This window comes from Sceloporus occidentalis, unplaced genomic scaffold, assembly GCF_023333645.1.
Source record: "Sceloporus occidentalis isolate IW3139 unplaced genomic scaffold, rSceOcc1.0.p SCAF_1, whole genome shotgun sequence".
Classification (NCBI taxonomy): domain Eukaryota; kingdom Metazoa; phylum Chordata; class Lepidosauria; order Squamata; family Phrynosomatidae; genus Sceloporus; species Sceloporus occidentalis.
The window spans coordinates 172,665,441-172,686,998 of record NW_028316981.1 but is presented as its reverse complement, the minus strand read 5'-3'; the positions used below and the strand labels follow the sequence as shown (position 1 = coordinate 172,686,998).

Below are 21,558 nucleotides of genomic sequence, written 5' to 3'. Positions count from 1 at the left end.
CAGGTGCAACCAGGAAGTATGTGTTCCTCTATCCTGCCTAAATCTAACACGTTCCTGTTCTGTTTCATTGTTTAGCTATTTCAGCCAAAGTGCCCAAGCAGAGTTACCTAGATCAAGTGCTATCAGTGGAATATCATATACAGGCAGAATATTTGGGGGCTAGGGACTTTGCTGCAAAAGGGAGGGGTTTTTTGCTAGTTTTTTTTAAACCAGCCCTAGAGAAGGAGAAAAACCATACATATTGTATGCATTGACTTGTCTCCAAACACGCTCTTCCATGAAGAGAAGGACTCATTCCATTCATGGATGGTTCTTCAATCCAGCAGAGGCTTCTTGCTGGTGACAAGAGTGGGACAAATATTTTAGGCTGATTGCTTCTGTAGCCCTCCTCCATGCCATTCAGGAGGAAGAGAGGATTGGCAAAAAATGGCTCCCTACACCGAAGTTCCGTAAGTGGAAACATCTCATGAATAGAGTTTTATTCACAAGATCCATTTTAAAAATGGGTCTTGAAATACCGTCCTAGGGTTTCATACAGAAATGTTAGTTGGCCATTGTGCCTGTTCCCCTCACCCTTTCCCCACAAATTTCCAGAAGACTACAGCTGCTCTTCCTGCACTCTTGTTACCAAGAGGAATATTTTTTAAAAAGGGAGCTCAAACTGGCATGTTCATGGTGGTGGTGGAGCATCGCTGATCACTAATGCTGTCACATGTGTTATTACAGTGTCATCAGAGATGCTATTGGATAACCACAGGTCACCTGAATAACCATAGTCCATATGGGAGCAGGAAATAGATTTGCACAAAGAAAACAAAGTGTTGGAATTTATAGTTTTTTGTGTGGTTTTTGGGCTATGTGGCCATGTTCTAGCAGAGTTTCTTCCTGATGTTTCGCTGCGTTTGGTGGTCCCTATGTTGTGTGCAAACAAGAATCAAGGAACACGAGAGACATTGCAGACTGGGCCAGCCAGAAAAATCAGCAGTAGCAGAACATGCCACAAACCCTCCTGGGCATAAAATACTGTTTGAAAACACTGAAATTCTGGGCCATGGCAACCACTACCATGTCAGGATGCACAGGGAAGCCATTGAAATCCACAAACACCTGGACAATTTCAACAGGAAAGAGGAAACCCTTAAAGTAAACAAGGTTTGGCTACCAGTCCTGAAAGATAGCAAGATAAAGACTCAACAAATGCAAATGAGAAATCTCCCAGCAGACAATGAGCACTGTCAAGCAGACACTAATCCTCTTGTGCAGATCCTCACACCCTGAGGCCTGCCATTAGCAACAGAACAATATACATGGAAATCACTCCTGCCCTTCCAGGTCACACAATATATATAGCCAAGTCCTTTCCAGGCAAACATTCTCTGAAGATGCCAGCTACAGATGCTGGCAAAATGTCAGGAAGAAACTCTGCTAGACCATGGCCACATAGCCCAAAAAAACCCACAAAAAACTATGGATGCTGGCCATGAAAGCCTTCGACTTCATGTTGGAATTTATTTGCTGAGAAAAGACAGGTTTTCAAGCAGAAACAACAAGAGTGAATTTTCCCTATGGCAGCTGAGAAAATACATTGTTTGGAAAAATCCTTCGTTTCATAAATGCTAAATCTGGCATCCACATTTTTCCCCAAGAGGAATTCCATTTTTCTATTCCTCTTCTCCCTTGTAGCATTTAACTTGCTGGTTGTCCTGCAGAAGCATCCACCCATCTAGTTGTATAGCTTGAGAATTAGTGTGGTGGAGATTGTTGGATTAGGACTTGACAGATTCAGGTCCCCACTGAGAAATAAACATTGTTGGGAAGCTTTGGGCAAGTCACTCATTCTTTCAGCCTTACATAGCTCACAGCGTTGTAGTGGGGATAAAGGGATTGGGAGGAGGGCCAGGTACAGCACCTTGAACTTATTGGAGGAAAGAAGGCCCATAATTCTAACAAATAATTAAAATTATTAGATTTTTTAAAAGTATAAATATAAAGAAAATACAACCTTTTTTCTTCTAAAAAGGAAAATTAAAATTAGAAAGGGGAGGAAAGGGGGTACTTCGTTGCTGTGTGCCTTTGAGTTGATGCCAACTTAAGTTGATCTTATCCTAGAGTTTTCTTGGCAAGATTTGTTCAGTGGGGTTTGCCATTGCCTACCTCTGAGGCTAAGAGTATGTGACTTGCCTGAGGTCACTCAGTGGGTCTCCATGACTGAGTGGGGATTTGAACCCTGGTCTCCTGAAATTTTAGCCCAACACTTCACTCCACTCCACTAGCTCCAGGAACTACAAAGGATATAGAAATTGTCTAGGAATGTACTTTAATGTGAACCAGCATGGTGTAGTGGTTTCAACGTTGGACTATGAATGTGGAGACCAGGGTTCAATTTCCTGCTCACCCATGGAAAGCCACTGGGTGATCTTGGGCAAGTCACACTCCCTCAGCTCCAGAGAGAGGAAAAGGCAACCCCCACAGAACAAATCTTGCCAAGAAAACCCCATGAACAGTTCACTGTAAGTCAAAACCTGCTTGAAGCAACACAACAACAACACAGCAATGTACCTTAATAGAAGCTGATCCTGTGTTCCAAAATGCATTTTCTGGCAACTACCAACCAATAAAATAAAATTATCCTTATTTCTTAAGTTCTTTTCTTCTGTTCCCAACTTTGTAGCCCCACTGCCATGTTGTTCTTGTATAGCTGCTGTGAGGCACATCCATTCCCTCAGAGTTACTCTATCCCCCAGAGTCACATATTGAGGAGCGAGCAAGCTCGTTTTTGCTGCTCCAGAGAACAGGACAAGGAGCAATGGATGCAAGCTACAGGAAAAGAGATTCCACCTCAACATTAGGAGGAACTTTCTGACAATAAGAGCTGTGGAACACACTTCCTCAGAGTGTAGTGGAGTCTCCCTCCTTGGAAGTCTTTAAACAGAGGCTGGAAGGCCATCTGTTGGGTATGCTTTGATTAGAGTTCCTGCATGGCAGGGGGTTGGACTGGATGGTCCTTGTGGACTCTTCCAATTCTACCGATTCTATGATTCTCTTCTTTCCCTCAGCTGACCATCAATGAGGCAGCAGCCCAGTTCTGCCTCCGAGACAATTCTCTGCTGCTGCGTCGAGTGGAACTCTTCTCACTGTCACGTCAGGTGGCCCGGGAAAGCAGTTATCTCTCTTCTCTTAAGGGATCCAGGTGAGAAAACTAAAACTTTTAATTTTTTCCTAGTGGTACGTTTCCTGGGAGATTTCTCCCAAAAAGCTTTTAAAAAAACACACTCTTGCATCCATGCTGGGAAATTTACTCAGCACGCAAGATCAATGGGGTTATTCAGATGTTGGAAATAATCCAGGATGAATCCAGGTTGAATCTCCACACTCATCCTGAAAGCACTCAATTAAGAGTTTTTTCAGGGGGAAGGCTACCAAAAACCCACTTAATAATCGATATTGGGTTTCCCCCCAGGCTTTTTTAAAAGAGTCACATCATCGGCAGTGTGAATAATTGACCCGAATAGACCTGGGATAAAACTCTGCATGCCTTGAATGTGTGAATAACAACCGTGGAATGTGTGAGTGCAATGATTTGCATTGTTGCACTAAAAAACCCAATGTCCAAATGTTCTTTCCAGACTAGTGTGGTGGTGGGAGAGCAGTCCATATTTAATTTTTTCTTTGGAAAAGTGGTAGTACTATTTGAAAAAAACCACATCAACTGAGAACACTGTGCCATCATTTCTGATAGAAGAGGACCACCTTGCAGTTACTTGACTGCAAAAGAAATGCACTTCACACTAGCTCAGGACACATTTAATCTACTTTTATCTGGTATCATGTTGGGACCCCAGCGTAGAAGACTGATGCCCTGGTGTCAATTTAGCTTTGCAATATGTGAAGTTGAACTAAAGGTGTCGTACTGATTAGCTCCTCAATGGATAATAAATTCATGTTCTCTGATTAGTCAAATAGTATATCAAGCATTCAGGAAATGGGCTTTGCTACCATTTGGCAACTGAAGATGGCTCATGTTGGCACTTTCTCTGCCTGAGGCCCTGGCTGCTACTTTAAACACATAGACTGGGCTTTTAGAAATAGAACAGGAAGTCGTGCTTCTGCATTAAAGGAACATTACATGCAAGCCACAGACTTACATATGCTTCCTATTTCTCTTTCCTCCTACTTTGCCTACCCCAAGAAGAGACTGAAAGCTGTGGCTGTTATTATTGTACTAACCACAGTTCCATGTTATCTCTGTACAGTCATCCCTCCATATTTGCGGATTTGATATTTGCGGATTTGATTATTCATGAATTTCATTAATATGTTCTCTCTAGGACTGTGTAACTGTAGTTTTTTATCACTACAATTAGTTTATCAAAACAACGTTTAGAATCTGGAATCCTGGGATTTATCATTTTACAAAGTCTTTAGCCTTTCTACCAAAGAGTGCAGGTGCCTCACCAAACAACAAATCCCAGGATTCTGTAGGATGGAGCCATGGTAGTTAAAGTGGTGAACAACTGCATTATTTCTACATTGTAGATACACCCTCAGACTAGCTGCAGTACATTTTCATAGTAAGAAACCATGGTTTCCCATGTTTGAATGAGAGCCAGGTTCTGAGTATATGTGATACCAGGTGGGCAAAAATCAACTGTTATAACTGTCACCTGGCTTTTATGCATGTAACATTGCCATGCCAGTATCTGCCCTTACTGCAGATTTTTCTATGTGCTAAGGTCCAGTTAAATGCACGACATCGTTAACATTGCATGGATAATTCTTCTCTACCTGGCAGCATGTTTAAATCAATCCTGGGTTTTGTCCTTTCGGCTTTCTCAGTGGCCAATCTAGTTGTAATTTTCTGAGGAAATACTCGGTCAGACGCTCTGACCCCATGGTGCTTTTTCTCTGCAGGCTGCATCCAGAGGAGGGTAGTGCTGGGCAAGCCAAACGTATCAAACAGGAGGTAAGTTTCAGAGGCAGGCAGTGGATGTATCTGTATGATTGCATATGGCAGAACTTGGCAAAACTGGCTACAGCTCTCAGAGGTTGCCACCTTTGTCAGGTTCTGCCATATGCTTCATTCTGGTCCCTGCCATGTCTTGCTGTACTCCGGCAAACATTTCTTCTGGTGCTGCTATTTTTCCTGTCAATGCTTGAAGCTCCATAAGCACTTCTGCATGAGAGTATTGCATTGCAGCCCTCATTGCAGCCTTCTTCATCTTCCACCTTCTCAGTATGCTGGATTTCAACTCTCATTATCTCTGCATCATGTCCCACTGACAAAAATCTTTTCTTCTAAATTTATTAGCCCCTGGAGTGTTCTCTCCATGTCCCACAATCCCATTTCTGCTCAGAGATGTGGGAATATACAGGATCAGGCTGGCTGGGAGGGGAGAGGTTGTGATCCAAAAGGCACTTTCTCCAGTACTGGAAATAGTGTTCACTTATAGCACAGAGAGATGAAGTTGGTAGCCAGCTTCTCCCTCATGTTCCTGTTCATCCTCCTGGCAGGTTGTAGAGCACAGTCGTCCGGATCTTCCCTTGGTCTGTGAACCCTTCCTTGCTCATTACCGATCCAGTGTAGAAGAAGATACAGCCAGCTTATCAGGAGAAAGCTTAGACGGACACCCACAAGGTGAGTCGACCGGACTCTGATCTAAACCACCCAGCTGCAGAAGGCAGTGAATCCATCTGCCAAGTTAGAACAGGGTAGAAGAGGGATTTGCATCTCACAGGCTTCCACACATTCCGTTTTCCTCAGAACACCACTGATACGCCACCTGTTTGCTTGTTTTTTGCAGACTTGGGACTTGTTTTGACTTGTACATATTTTGGGAATGTACTCTCTCACCTGCATGCACCGAGTTCTATCTGATCTGGATTTCATTGTGAATAATTCAGTACACTCACTCTTTTTCTACATTGTGATACTCCTGTTTCATCTCTCTCTGGTGTACACCTTTTCTACACATTATAGACATGTTGGGCTTTTAAAAAAATGTACAGGTTTAATCTCCCCTATCTGGAATTCAAAAATCCAAAATCCTCCCAAATCGTTCACATGGTAGGCTGACACCTTTGCTTTCTTGACACCATTGCTTTCTGACAGTTCAGTGTACACAAACTATTTCATGCACAGAATTATTTTAAATATTATGTATAAAATTACCTTCAGGTTATGATCCTGGGCAAGTCACACATTCTCTCAGCCTCATGATGGCAATGATAACCCCGCTCTGAAGAAACATGCCAAGAGAACCCCGTGATAGATTTGCCTTAGGGTCACTGTAATCCAGAAATGACTTGAAGACACACGACAACAAATGTGTATAAGTTGTATAGAAATCATAAATACATTTCATGTTTAGACTTGGGCCCCATCTTCAAAATATCTCCTTATGTATATGCAAATATTCCAAAATCCAAAAAAATCTGAAACCCAGAACACTTCTGGTCCCAAGCATTTTGGAAGGGGGAGACTAAACCTGTATCAAAGTCTACAGACCTGTTGGCATTACTTGAACTGACAGTGTCTTCCCAGGGTTTGGCAAAGTTACTTTTCTGGACTACAGTTCCCAGAACAGGCTACATTTTATGAGAGTTAGTAACTTGTTCAAGTTCTGCCTTTATCACACCACCCAGAAATGAAGTTTGAGGTGGACTATGAATTTCTAGCCAAGAATTTTCAATACTTTATGAACTGGTATCCTTGAAGGCTTTATTAGAACAGGGATGGGGAACACATAGCCCTTGAGATGATGAACTGCAGCTCCCATCATCCCTTCAAGACTGATTGTGCTGCCTAAGGTTGATGGAAATTTTAAGCCAAAACAAAAACATGGAGAGATAAAAGGCTTTCCAGTGCTATGTTCGAATAATGAACAATAGTTAAATTGGTTTTAAAAGTAGTTTGAATGTCTGTGTTATTTGTCGGGACACACTGGTTATTCTCTTCCTGTTCCATGATCGACCTTCTTAAAAGCTTTCTGAAATGTATACTATGTAATATCAATATGTTAAGTAGTTTTCTCAAAATATGGCAAGAAATTTAATATATATAGTTGGTAGTATAGTGCATGTCTCTCACACATAAGGTCCCAGGTTCCATTCAAACAGGGTTGGTTCAAGTATCACACTTAAGGCTTTTTCTGTCACAGTTCGCCACTCCAGACGTCCCAGAGCGAGCTTTCTGTTAGTCCCTCCCCACGAGTGAATTGGCTCATGTGGAAGTTTGCAGGAGTAGGGATTCACATCTGCAACAAGTAGCAGTCCGTCCCCCTCCCCCCATACTATTTACCATTTAAAACACCTGTTTTTCAAAACCAGAACTTCTGTCCAGTTCTGGTTTCTTTCTTTTGAGGAGCATTTTTGACAATCTATGCAGGCCTCAAAGTGTTTGAAGAGCAGAAAATTAGTCCCTGGTTCCACCCGTCTTACACAATTGTGCGTAAGAATAATTGTTAATAGAAGGAGGTCTGAGAGCCAGCTTTGGCCCTGTGAAGACCAGCCTTAAAGGCCATCTTGGGGGCGGCGTGACACTCAGTGCCACTCCACATGGCGTGTGGCATCACAGCTCTCCTCGTCCACACGATGCAGCGCTGAAGAAGTGCCATAAAGCCATGGCTAACTCACCCTTTGCAGGGCTCAAAAAGTCACTTTTTGCAGCTCCTTTATGCATCCTGCAAAGGCCAGATTGGGGCTGCGGCCCTGACCTGGCTGTAAAGGGGCAGCTAGAAACCGCCCCTTCATGGCTGTCTGTACAACCCCATAGTGCAGTGGTTTTGGCATTGAATTAGAACACTGGAGACCAAGGTTCGAATCCCTGCTCAGCCATGGAAGCCCACTGGGTGACCTTGGGCAAGTCACATTACCTCAGCCTCAAAGGAAAGCAAGAGCATCCCCCCTCTGAACAAATTCTGCCATGATAGGTTCACCTTAGAGTTGTGTAAGTCAGAAATGACTTGAAGGCACACAGCAAGAAGAAGGTTGAAGGCCTAAATATTCTGAAGATGCCAGATCCCACCTGATCTTGGAAGCTAAGCAAGGTCACCCATTGTTAGTACTTGGATGAGAGACCACCAATGAATACCATGTACTGTGGCTATATTTCAGAGAGAGGAACTGGCAAAACCACCTCTGAATAGTCCTTGCCTAAGAAAACCTATGAAATATTCATGAGGTCACCATAAGTCGACAGGAGACTTGAAAGTATGTACATACATACACACAGAAGGAGGGCTGCATGAGATTCTGGAGATCTGCTGCCAGTTAGAACAGAGAATGAACTGATGTTTGGGGGCAACAAAACATTGATAGATTCACGTTAGGGTTGCCATAAGCCAGAAATGATTTGAAGGCACAACAACAATACAAATTATTTGTGTGCATAAAGCATGAGTAAAATTTAATCCTCTGGATGTTATTTGGACTTCCACTCCCATCAGGCCTAGACTACATAATAGTGAGCACCATTGGAATTGTAGTCCAATAACATCTGTAAGGCTGCACCTTTCCTGTCCACATTAAAGGTATAGTCCTATACTCAGAGAGTGAACCAGATTCTACTCTGTGGGACTTATTTCCACACAGACACATCTAGGATTGCACTGTTAAATACTATTAATTAGTTTTGGCTATTTCTGTTTTACTTGGCTTTACACTTTTCAATTGCCACCTCTTACTTAGCATTGGTGCAATTCACTCTGCATTTTTGACAAAGAGTGTGGTGAAGATTCCTCAAGTCTCAACATGAAGAAGGTCCCTTGACTGGGACCTCATACAGTCATTTTGAGTTACCAGCTAGAGGAGGCGGCATCCTTGATTGGGACCCGTTTGCTGGGGAATTGGCTGCAAGCTTTTGTGATAAACAGAACTGAAAGGCAGCTCAGACACACCCACACAGAGGTTTTTCCAATTATATTTGGAAGTGCATTTGATTTACCGCTGAGCCTTGAATTGTGCATGGGTGAAGTGGCTGCTTTTTTCTCTACTCTCTTTCAGCAATTGCTGTTGTAGAAGGAAAGCTACCAGCTATCACTCCCACCTGATATATATGGCTTAATGCAGGGATGGGGAAAATATATGGTCTTCCAGATGTTCTGGGACTGCAACTCCCACCAGGCCTAGATCATAGCCAAGAGTGAGTGGTGAGGGGGCTTACAGGTTGCATCTACACTGTAGAAATAATGCAGTTTGAATAAATGAATCTAAGCGGCTTCTTTTTTGTGGCTGCGTAAAGGAGAAACGGCGCCGCCATGATGTCACTTTCTGGAAATGATGTCTGGATGCTGTGTGGCATCGGTGTCATCATGGTGCCCCGTATGGACAGGAGGGTGTGATGATGCCGCTATCTGCCCATACTAGGGCTCAGGGGTGTGTGGTTACTGCACACTCCTGACCCCTAGTATCGCTGCCGCCACACCACTTCCCACCGGTATGTACCGGACCTTTATTATGGTCATAGACCAGTACAAGGGAGTGGAGTATATTCAATCAAAACATAGAATAAAATGTACATCTATGTAAACATAGAACAGATATAGAAAATTTTAAAAATACTATTAAAATAATTGTAATTAAAATATTATAATCTTTAAAATATTATTATTAAAATTATTATTAAAATATAATAATCCAGTTTGGTACCACTCTAACTGCCATGGTTATATCCTACAGAATCCTGGGGTTTGTATTTTTGTGAGACACCAGAACTCTTTTGCAGAGAAAGCTAAATACCTTGTAAAACTACAGATCCCAGGATTCCATAGACTGGAGCTACAGCACTTAAAGTGCTGCCAAATTGCATTATTTCTACAATGCAGATGCACCCTGTTTATTGTTGTTAACTGCCCTTGAGTTGATTTTGACTCATGGCGACCCTATGGAAGAGCCATCTCTAAGACCCCCTGTCCTCCACTGCTCTTCTTAGTTCCTGCAAACCTATACCTGTGACTTCCTTAATAGAGTCCATCCATCTGGCATGTAGCCTTCCTCTCTTCCTACTTCCCTCCACCTTTCCCAGCATCATTGTCTTTTCCAATGAGTCCTTCATTCTCATGATGTGTCCGAGTACGACAGTCTCAGTTTGGTCATCTTGGCTCCAGGGAGGTTTCTGGCTTGATCTGCTCTAGGATCCATTTGTTTGTCCTTTTGGCTGTCCATGGGATCCTCAGCACTCTTCTCAAACATCACTTCTCAAATGTATGGATTTCCTTCCTATCTTCTTTCTCAACTGTCCAGCTCTCACATCCATACATGGTAATAGGGAATACAGTGGCTTGTATGCACCCCATAGTCCAATAAAATCTAGAGGGTTATATGTTCCCCACTGTTGTTTTAGACAGTGATAGCAACTTTGTGTTTCATGTGTAGTGGCTAGAGAAGGCTGGAGAATTTTAAGCAACATGGCAGAAGGAAGGGAAGTGAAACAGGGAGTAATAATGCCAAATAGTAGGCAGCACAGCAAGCAGCTTCATATCAGGCAGTTATAGATTAAGTAAGCAGTATACTGTTAACTAAATATGAAATATTAGCCAATACAAACTATGCCTCCTGAGATAGCATAAATGCTTTGTTAAGATGTCCATTAGCATATTCTGGTGGCTAGAGTAACTAGTTAGTCTGCACAATCAGAGAATATGTGTTGTTCCACTGGGAAAGCTTGTTTAAGTCAAGTATTTTAATCAGTTGTTGTTTCTATGGTGATTCAAATGAGTTGAGTCATATGCAAGTTTTGTTGTCACACTGATTTCTGTATCTGACCAGATGGAAAAAGTAGTGTTTTTCCTCCCTTATTTCCCCCTCAACAAAAGCTAATCTGGGAAGAGTTGCTATGCTGACTAGTGGGTTATTCAGACTGTGAAAAGAATCCACATAGAATCTGGGTTGACTCTTTGTTCACATGCATTTTGAATGCATCTAATTAAATTTTGGAGGAGGGCTGCCAAAAACCCTCTTAACCTGGGATAATCAATGTCCCATTCTGCCCCCCCCCCCCAAGTTTTCCTAAAAGATTCTGATTCTTGGCTGTGTGAATAACCGATGTGAATAGACCTGGGATAAGCCGAGATAAAACTGTATGTCTTGAAAGTGCTTAAAATACATTTGCATCATCGACTCCATCTTTATTCAAGTGCTGACACATATGAACAAGCAAACTCACAGAGATGCACATAGATTTGGTTCCATGGTGTGAACAACAAACCCATTATGCATGAGTGAGATTATTTGTATAGTCATGCTAAAAAAAAGATGTGTGAATGACCCCTAGGGGATCCTGGGAGTTGTAGTCCAAAAACCTAATTTTTTCAAGCTCTGGTATAAATATATTTTAGCCACCAGTCTAGCAATTGTGGGCCCCATTCCCACTCACAGATAAATCGGTGTGTGATCCAAATTGATGGATCGATTTGACAGCAGAGCGTGGTTCCCACTACATTTACCCCGATAACATTTTTTCCCTCTAAAATAATCCACTTTGAATCAATTCACAAATGAATTGATTCAAAATTATTCTGTTCTAGCCAGCCGAAGGGGAAATTTGAATCGATTCCAATCTGCATGTGGTTCACACTTGCACAGATTTATCGAAAAAGAAGTAGAAAAAATCAGCATCAAAAAGATGCAGGTTAAATGGGTCTAGCGCATGCTCCCCCTCTCAGAATCGCTTCAGTGACTCCAATTAAGTGGGAACCAGGGTCGTTTGAACTGGTTCAGACTGATTCATGATCCAATTTAAAAAGTAGTGGGAATGAGGCCGTCATTTAAAAGTCTGGAGGAGACTGGGTTGTTTGAGGAGGAATTTGCTGCTGACTCAGTCGCTTTTATCCTAAGTAAGGGGAACCATCTCCCCCTTGATTCTTTTTCTGCACAGCCACGGGTTCCTGTCCCCGGCTTACGCCGCCTCCCAACACTGCACCTGATGCGCTGCTCAGCCTCCCACCTCATGGCCTGTGGAGTCGTCATATCCTGCAGCAGACTCTGATGGATGAAGGACTACGGTTGGCTCGGCTGGTATCGCATGAGCGGGTAGGACGGCTCAGCCCGTGCCTGCCAGGAAAACCCCAGGTGCCAGGTAAGTGACTGCTTCCCTTTCTTGATATTCATCTGAGTTTGAGCGCCAGCACAAGTCTGGGATAACTCGAAAAAGCCTGCTTCTCCTATATTATTTTATCCATATTGTATTTTATCCATACAACATGGATAAACTGATATGGGAGTGGGGACTGAAAAGATAGGGATTTAGAACTAAGAAAGTCATCAATGTCAAACTGTTCCCTGCAGGGTGGGGAACCTTTGGACCTCCAGCTATTGTGGCCAACATTCATCTTTGCCCACCATGGCCAATGACAGGGGACTGTGGGAACTGTAGGCCTAAACATCTGATGGATTCAGATGCTCCCATCCCTGCTGTATAAAGAACAGCTGAGGAGCTCAAGTCCCATCAGCACTTCATCACTGTTGAGGAAAGAAGAAAAATACAGATTTGTCTCTTCAAGGACCACACCTGTGCATGAAGGAGAACCTGAAGTGGATGTGGGAGGGTTGCTCTCTGTTTAAAAGGATCTTTTCCCCCTCAAAAGGTTGGCTGATTTGCACAAAACATGGGTAGGTGCCAGGGTCATCAATTCTCTTCTCTAAGGATTTGTGATTAATTGTTGCTGAGGAAACTGAGATGGTAGGGAAAAGCAAGGAGGCAATTGCATATGGTTCAAGAAGGGCCATCCTATAAAACTGTTGGAAGCACTATATGTTTAATAATAATAATAATAATAATAATAATAATAATAATAATAATAATAATAATAATAATTTATTTATAGCCTGCCCAATCACAAGGAATCCAGGCGGGTTACAACAGTAAAAATAAAGATAATAAAATAAAATACAATAAATAAATAAAATACAATAAAATTAAAGAGAGCGAAGTGAGTACATTCACAGTTAGGCCTGATGGAAGTTGGGCCTCTCTTTTTAATTTCCTCCCAGGTCTGATGATGATGTCATGGAGGGAGGGCTCTTCTTCTTGAGGCAAGGATTTTATTTTAATTAATTTTAATTTAATTCTTCTCATTAAATTTAAGAGAAGAATTGGTGGACAGAGTGACATAAGTCACAGTAAATGGGGAGTAGAACTAGGTAGGGAAGGCCTGCCGGAAGAGATCCGTTTTAAGAGCCTTCTTAAAGGCTGTAAGAGTAGAAATGTCACGGATCTCCTTCGGCAGGTCATTCCATAGCTTCGGAGCTGCGATGGAAAAGGCCCTCTGGGTGACTGAAGTTAGCTTAGATTTTATTGGCTGAAGTAGATTATTCCCTGAGGACCTTAGAGTGCGGGGCGGACAGTATGGAAGTAGGCGATCTCTTAAGTATTCTGGACCCAAGCCATGTAGGGCTTTGAAGGTAATCACCAACACCTTGTACCTTGCCTGGAAACTAATTGGCAGCCAGTGAAGGGATTTCAAAACCGGTGTTATGTGATCGGTACGACGAGTACCTGTAATTAACCTGGCTGCCATATTTTGTACAAGTTGAAGTTTCTGAACTTGGCACAAGGGTAGCCCCATATACAGCGCATTACAGAAGTCCAATCGAGAGGTGACCAGCGCATGTACAACTGTTTCAAGGTCTCCCTGCTCCAGGAAGGGGCACGGCTGGCGTATCAGCCGAAGCTGATAACAAGTGCTCCTGACAGTAGCATCCACCTGAGCTGTCAGGTGAAGCGACGAGTCAAGGAGCACCCCCAAGCTGCGGACAGAGTCTTTCAGGGGAAGTGTGACCCCATCAAGAACTGGCTGACATAATTCCATACCTGGGCTTGGGTTTCCTATAACAAGTACCTCCGTCTTACCAGGATTCAGCTTGAGTCGGTTTTCCCTCATCCAGTCCATTACCGCCCCAAGACAGGCATTCAGAGGAGAGATGCTATCCATAGACACTGCATCAGTTTGAGACATAGAGAAATATATTTGGGTGTCATCAGCGTACTGATAACATCCTGCCCCATGTCTCCGGATGATTTTTCCCAGCGGCTTCATGTAAATGTTAAACAGCATAGGAGACAATATTGCGCCCTGGGGTACACCAAATTTTATCTCTCTTTTAAAAGAGCAACTGTCTCCTAGCACCACCATCTGGAATCTGCCTGAGAGGTAGGACCGGAACCACTGTAGAACAGTGCCTCCGATACCTAACTCTCTCAGGCGTTCTAGAAGGATACCATGGTCGATGGTATCAAAGGCCGCTGAGAGGTCTAAGAGCACCAGCAGGGTCACACTTCCCCTGTCGATGCCTAGACGGAGATCATCAACTAAGGCGACCAAGGCCGTCTCAACTCCGTATCCTGCCCTGAATCCGGTTTGAAATGGGTCCAGATAATCAGCTTCATCCAAGACTGCCTGTAGTTGATTGGCGACCGCCCTCTCAATCACCTTGCTCAAGAATGGCAACAATGAGACTGGCCTATAGTTATTTCTATCCAGAGGGTCCAGGGAGGGCTTTTTTAAGAGTGGTCTGACCACTGCCTCCTTAAGACAAGAAGGCAGGGTACCCTCCCTGAAGGATGCATTGATTATATTTTTCAGCATCAGCTTGACTATATCACCCCCCCTGGACAGCCAGCCAGGATGGGCAAGGGTCAAGAGGGCAAGTCGTTTTTTTCAGACTACTAAGGAGCTTGTCCACGTCCTCGGTACTTACCGACTCAAATTGATCCAGTCTAACAGTAATGGCGGAGGCGTTGGATGCCTCTCTCATTGCTTCTGACTTAAAGTTGGCATCTAAATCAGCTCTTATCCGAGAGATTTTATCTGTGAAATAATCATTAAAAGCATTACAGTAAGCTATGGTTGACTCTAATAGAGGGTTCTGGGTGGGAGGCAGTTGTGTTAAACTCCTTACCACCCTGAACAGCTCAGCTGGACGAGATTTCACAGATGCGATAGATGCAGAGTAGAAAGATTTTTTGGCTGCATCTATCGCCATTTGATAGGACCTAAGAAAAGTCCTATGAAGTATCTTATCAGATATGAGTTGAGATTTCAGCCAACGCTTCTCTAGTCGTTGTCCAACCCGCTTCATTTGTTTAAGCTCTTCAGTGTACCAAGGGTTACGGTTTTTACTGGGTTGGAAAGGACGCTTGGGAGTGATCATGTCTATAGCTCTGGTGATGTTGTTATTCCATAAATTAACCAGAACTTCAACAGAGTCACTGGCACTGCCAACCATAGAACCCCCTAGGGCTTCTTGGAACCTAATGGGTTCCATCAGCCTTCGAGGGCGGACCATTTTAATTGGTCCTCCACCCCTAGAGGGAGGAATAGTAGTCTCCAGACCAACCTTAACCAGGAAATGATCCGTCCATGATACTAGAGATACTAGTTATTTCTGCCCATCGATATGCCTGTTCGGTACAGAAGACCACATCAAGAGTATGACCTGCAGAATGCGTGGGCTCAGAGACTATCTGGGAGAGGCCCATGTTTGTCATGAAACCCATGAATTCCCGAGCCGCACCAGTAAGATTAGTCAAATCACCCTTGAGAGGGATGTTGAGGTCGCCCAGGACTAACAGCCTAGGCAATTCCAACATCAGCTCTGAGACTAGTTGTGTCAGCTCAGTTAGGGAGTCTGTTACGTTACGGGGTGGGCGATAGACCAACAGAATCCCCAAACTCTCCCTGGTCTTCAAGCGAAGGTAAATGCATTCAATGTGGTTTAATGCACGGATAGGTATCCTGGTTAAAGTGAGATTGTTTTTATGGATTATGGCTACGCCTCCCCCCTTCCCGCTTCCCCTTATCTGCTCATTGACAGAGTACCTGGCCGGAAGGGCCTGAGCCCAGGTTACAGAGCTATCTGCTCCTAGCCAGGTCTCTGTGATACATGCCAGGTCAGCATTGTGATCTATCAGTAAGTCATAGATGATACGGGACTTATTCTTCACTGACCTGGCATTACATAAGAGCAGGGAAAGGTTTGGCGAATGGTTAGGCATGCTTTCCAGATCTTTTGGGGTAGCAGGGCGAATGGAAGGCGGAATAGATATCAGACATCTATCACGTCTTCTTCTGTAATGACCTTTTGCCCTGCTAATGCCATATCTTCCATTGCCCTGCACAACTTGAATTGCTGCTCCGTTGAAGACATCTAATCCCTCCCCTGAAACATACAATGATGGATATATATCTTGATTGACCTCAAGACCCTCCATCTAACCAGTGTCTCGTAGTCCCCTAAATAGTCTGCAATCGATCTATTGTGACTTTTTAAGTAATGACAAAAACTGGGGACAGAGTTCAATGGTCTTGAGACTAGGCAAGTGGAAGGAAGAGCAGAAAAGAGCCTCGCCCAGGCCTGACTGCTTCTGCGCCGCCTCTGTTGCTGGAGAGCTGATGGTGAAGAAGGCAGCAATGGAGTCCCGCCTTGGCCTCCGCTTCAGTTGCGTCGCTCTGGCAACCAGGCAGGTGGAAGGAGGGGCGGAAGAGAGCCTCGCCCAGGCCTGACTGCTTCTGCACCACCACTGTTGCTGGAGAGCCGATGGTGAAGAAGGCGGCAATGGAGTCCCGCCTTGGCCTCCGCTTCAGTTGCGTCGCTGACTGTTTAAAGCCTAATGCTGTAGAAATAAGAGGCCATTCCCATCTGTAGCCAGAGTGGTTTTTCCAGCATGCTCTGTCTTTGCCACAGCAATTACTTGCCCAGCCTTTGAGATGCAGCTACACAAGATACACACACATTGGATTTGATTCAGTAAAAGCAGTTCTCATGTAACATTAGGTAAAGTATCTTTCTGCCCAGAGCTCCAAAAAGTAACTTTTTGGGAGCACACCTCCAAGAACCTCTTGCTAGAGGTATTTTCAGAGAAGTATTTTAACACATCGGTCTTTCTAAGCTCTGTGATCCTACTATAAGGAAATGGGATGTTGCATGCTCTATAGCATGGATAGGAAATCAGATGCCTTCACCTGTCTTGGACTATTTATTTTTTTGAATTTGTTTATTTTACAGTTTTATGTACTATGACTTCATGCCAGAGAGGATTTCAGGGCAGTGTTTATTAAAAAAAAATCAAGACAGTAAACCAATTTAAAATCTAAAGAAGTCAACAGTAAATTTTAATACCTTTAAAATGTCAACCAGAAATTTAAAAATGTAAATTTAATTTTTACATATATTTTACATTCTTTAAATGTCTGGGAATTTAAAAAAAAGGGTTGACCATTCACCAAAAATAATACAGCATTGACGCAAGCCAAAATTATTGGGGTGAACCAGAATTTTCTAGGGCACTGTTGGAGTGCATTTCAAAGATAAGGTGACATCCAGAGTAGCCTCTGATTTTATAGTTTTTTGTGGGTTTTTGAGCAATGTGGCTGTGTTCTAGAAGAGTTTTTCCCTGACCTTTTGCCAGCATCTGTGGCTGGCATTTTCATTTATAGATGAATATACTTTCTCCTATCCAAGAAAGACTAAAGGCAATGAATCAACCAAAGCTTGTAGAAAGCATTTCTGTGTGAAGCTCTGTCCAAGGGTGTCACTGGGGAGGTGGCAGTGGGTGTGGCCCACACCAAGTGACACCCTAAAGATGGGTGTGTGTGTGTGACACCACTGCTCCCCAAATATCTGCCTTTGGGCTGAAACAGGTTGTGGTGTTTGCATGGATCCCTTTAAAACATTGAAGAGATGGTGTGAGTGGGGTAAGGTTCAGTGGGAAGAGAAATGAGAAGCCCTGGGTTTGTTTGTTTGTTAAATAATTTTATTTTATTTTTAATTTTAAAAATTTCTTTTTAAAAAATCACATCTTACCAAATTTTCACTTTAACCACATGAAACCATGTATACGCAAATGCATTTAAGCTGTGCATATGATACTGTAATTTAAAGATATAATTTTAATTTTGCTAGTTGGTTGTCACAACTATTGCCTATACATTCAGTGATACACAGGGATTATGATTTATGAGTAACCTTAGTACAAAAAGATTACTGTATGGTGTGATATAGAAGCTGATCAATGGAGGGGTGACACTATGAGTTACCCCACCAGGTGACACCAATCCTAGGGCACTGGCTCTGGCTTGAATTCAGACTAAAATAGGTCTAGACTGGGGTCGATACCATGAAGCTCTTGCACATTTTGGCAGCTTCCTGGAACAGGCAACTTCCAGCTGGGGGCTGCACTGCCACCCTTGCAGTCATGCTTCTGGTTTTGCTACTGTCCCACCAAATTTGCTGCTGCAATGGCAGTGGTGGCAAAAACAAATGAGCATGTTTTCCTTTTAAAACAAGGAAGGCAATTAGCAAAGCTTACTCCCAAGACAAGATTTCCATTGTTCCTGCTGATCAATACTGAATCAAATTAAACACTATAATTAAACAAATGCTTTCAAGGCAGTCTTGGTCAAGAACATAAGAATGTGTAAGCAGACAGGAATAAATAAAGTGAAAAATATGTACATAGAACTGACAAAATTGAGCACAAAATTGATATGATGGCCATATCAAGCTTATGATTATCATGTCAATTCATGTTTGCAATGAGAGTTGCCTTTCCAGTCATGGCCATTTTTGCTAACAGCTTAAGAGTATGTAGAGATCTTGTAGTACCTTTGAGACTAACAAAAAAAGAAGTTGGCAGCATGAGCTTTCGTAGACTTAAGTTTACTCCCTCAGTTGCATTAGATTAATGCATTAGATAAATTATTGCATCTGAGGAAGTAGACTTGAGTGTACGAAAGCTCATGCTGCCAACCTTTTTCTTTCAGTTAATCTCAAAGGTGCTACAGGATCTCTCTACATACTGATTCTACAGACTAACACGGCTATATCTTTGAATTCCACCAGCTTAGAGTAGAAAAGGGTATGTTTACATGGTCAAAGTGATATTTTTATTACAAAGCTCTCCAGATGGTGACTTTTCCCTGAAGCCATCAGACAATGAGAGACTGAAGGATCTGGTGTTTCAGGGCTCAAATGCTCCACATAGACCTTTGAAACTACGCTTCCAATACACTGCGCCACTGGGGGAGATACATCTGTGAACAATCCATGTTTGTCATAGCAGAGAGTTGCTGACTGAAATTGTTAATTCTGTAAAAGAAGCAAGCTCAGACCAAGCAGTTCTACAGTTCTTTCTTGATATCTCATTTCAGATTTTGGGGAAAACCTTTCTGAGAGGTGCCAGCCTTCAGCAGCACAGCCTGAGGCTAGAAGGAACAGTGTTAAGGTGGAACCAGAGACCAGCCGGCCATGAATAGCAAGAGGTGACTCACTGGTCAGTCACCAAGCAATAATGTGCCAACAACCATCTCTGCAGATTGAAGAGACCCCTGCAGGGGAGAAGGGTGCAATCCTCCACATCATCACAAGGAGGCATTTGCTTGGCTTTCTTTGGACTGAAGGAGAGCTACCATATATTTAACACAACACACCCATTATACCACTCCCTGTTCTCTTCACAAAAATGGAGAACCTGCCTGTGTGCCCCCTAAGCATAAAGTAGGACTATATAGACAGGGAAAATGCATCATTGTCAGAAGCCTGTCACCTTATTAAAACTGCAAGAAGGAGGCATCCTGGCTACAGCTGATAGCCATGAGCTCAGGGAGTTCAAATCTCCAATTGGTTTGGCCTTGCATGGGACTACTGGTAGGTCAGTTTTACCCACAGCCTTTTCCCTTAGGTGGGACCAAGGACTGTGATGTATACATAGCCATTTTTTTCTAAAAAAGCACATAAATATACTATTTTACAGTTAAGACATTCAGTTTCTCAGTTGCACACACTGTTCTTTCTAAATGTGCCCCACACCCACATTTCTTACAGCCATGATTTGACTCATATATACCTCCCATATGTGTACAATAAAATGCATAGACCACCTAGTAACACACTAATAATGTCTGCACATTAGGTTGTATCACTGTGTTGTAGATCTCATAGACAAGGCCAAGAGCACTTTTAACACATCATTACTTGTCCCCTTGGTTGATGTTATATTGGTGTTTAGTCACCAATAGTACCAATGAACACAGCACCGACTAACTGTTCAACTCTGTTTTGGATACTTTAAAGTATTTGGCTTACATGACTGCTCCACAAAGTCTATTTCTACAATTTTTAACCCTGTCTATTAACCCTCAAATTTTATTTAACTAATCGCCATGATTTGTTTGTGGGCATGCTGCTAACAATTTTCTGTCCCTGCCCAGCTGCATTTGAGCAGCAGATTAGCTTTTTTGACAGTTTACCGAAGTTACAGAGGTGCAGGAATTCAAATGGACTTCAGAGGCTTTTGACCTGTCAGCCTTCTTCTAATCCACTTTATGTGATTTGCAGACGATGCAAGGGATGACAGAAAAACAAAGAGCTTCTCTCTTGTTGAAAGAGCCAGGAAGAGAGAACCAGCCTTATTCTTCCACTATAGCCATTTCTTTGTTTCTTCTCTACTCCTGCCCTGCACTCATACTTCTGGGGCTGTTTCCTTTGTAATGCTTCAATGCTAGCAGAAACAGGAATTAACAACTGTGAGGAATCAAGACTCCCAAAAGAAGAGGTGGGTGGTTTGACTCAACACCTGCTTTGCCTCTTTAGCCATATACACAAAGGATAGATTGCTGTGTGGAGCTTCCATTTTAGAGCAGTTGCATAAGTATGAGGAGTTGGCACACAACTGTAGCGGCAAAAAGACAGTGCACATGCAAAGTGCAGATAGAGTGGCCCAGACATCTGTGCTGATCATTTATTGGGGGAATTGTTCTTATTAGTTCAACATTTCCACTTTGAGAATTGATCTGATGTTCAATTGCTGCTGGAAATTCCAGTGTTAAGGTCAACAGAAGTCGGAAAAGATTTGAAGGCACACAACCATCCCTATTTCCTCCACAATCTCTGAATGGAAAACAGTAGACATTTCTGATGTGAACTGCTCCTCATGCAGAAATAGTTGGCTATGGCCTTTTAAGGAAACCAGGGGCCAGCTGAAATGATATAGCTGTTCAAAGCAAATGTTAAAACTTACAGTGACTGTCCTGTATCATGTTCTATGCCAGGTGTGGGTTAGATTTTCTTTTATAAGCTTTCTTGACTGCAGCCCCCTCTTTCTGTTCAATAACAACTCAACTGGGCCAGCTCTGAGAAAGGAAACTCTCCATCCACAAGGGAATTGGATCTAACCATCACCTCTCAGAATAAGAGCCAGAAGAAACAGTGATAACTCAGTCCCCCAAAGATGTCGTCACAAGAGCAGTCTGGCAGCAAACTTCATAACAGAAAAGTATTGTTTGAAAAAGACAAGTACAAAACACAGATGAAGCTCAGCACTGAGACAAAATAAAAGAGTTACTCGCTATCAGTTCTAGTTCCTACCATCTCCCATAGAATATTGGTGTCTTTATATAGAAAAAATGACTACCCTTTCCTTTGTAATGTGTACAGTAGATTATTTATTTTGTTATTTTGGAATAAAGTCTTATTTTATGGCTTACTTTAAATTGCACCTTTGCCGGCTATGAGGTGGGACTAAGAGACACTGGCGAATGGTAGAGCTTGTACAGCAGTTATGTA

At 42.8% G+C, this 21,558-nt stretch overlaps 1 protein-coding gene across 1 annotated transcript in view; it reads left to right on the top strand.

The window, feature by feature from the left end:
• Nucleotides 1–21,478, top strand: part of NAB2 (NGFI-A binding protein 2) — a 28,268-nt gene extending 6,790 nt beyond the window's left edge. The window contains exons 3-7 of the mRNA XM_089482418.1: nucleotides 3,057–3,190; nucleotides 4,912–4,963; nucleotides 5,512–5,635; nucleotides 11,873–12,073; nucleotides 19,146–21,478. Of these exons, the coding sequence (XP_089338544.1) occupies nucleotides 3,057–3,190; nucleotides 4,912–4,963; nucleotides 5,512–5,635; nucleotides 11,873–12,073; nucleotides 19,146–19,246 (612 nt within the window). The 3' untranslated portion in view covers nucleotides 19,247–21,478. The remainder of the gene's footprint in view (nucleotides 1–3,056; nucleotides 3,191–4,911; nucleotides 4,964–5,511; nucleotides 5,636–11,872; nucleotides 12,074–19,145) is intronic.
• The last annotated feature ends 80 nt before the right edge of the window (nucleotides 21,479–21,558 follow it).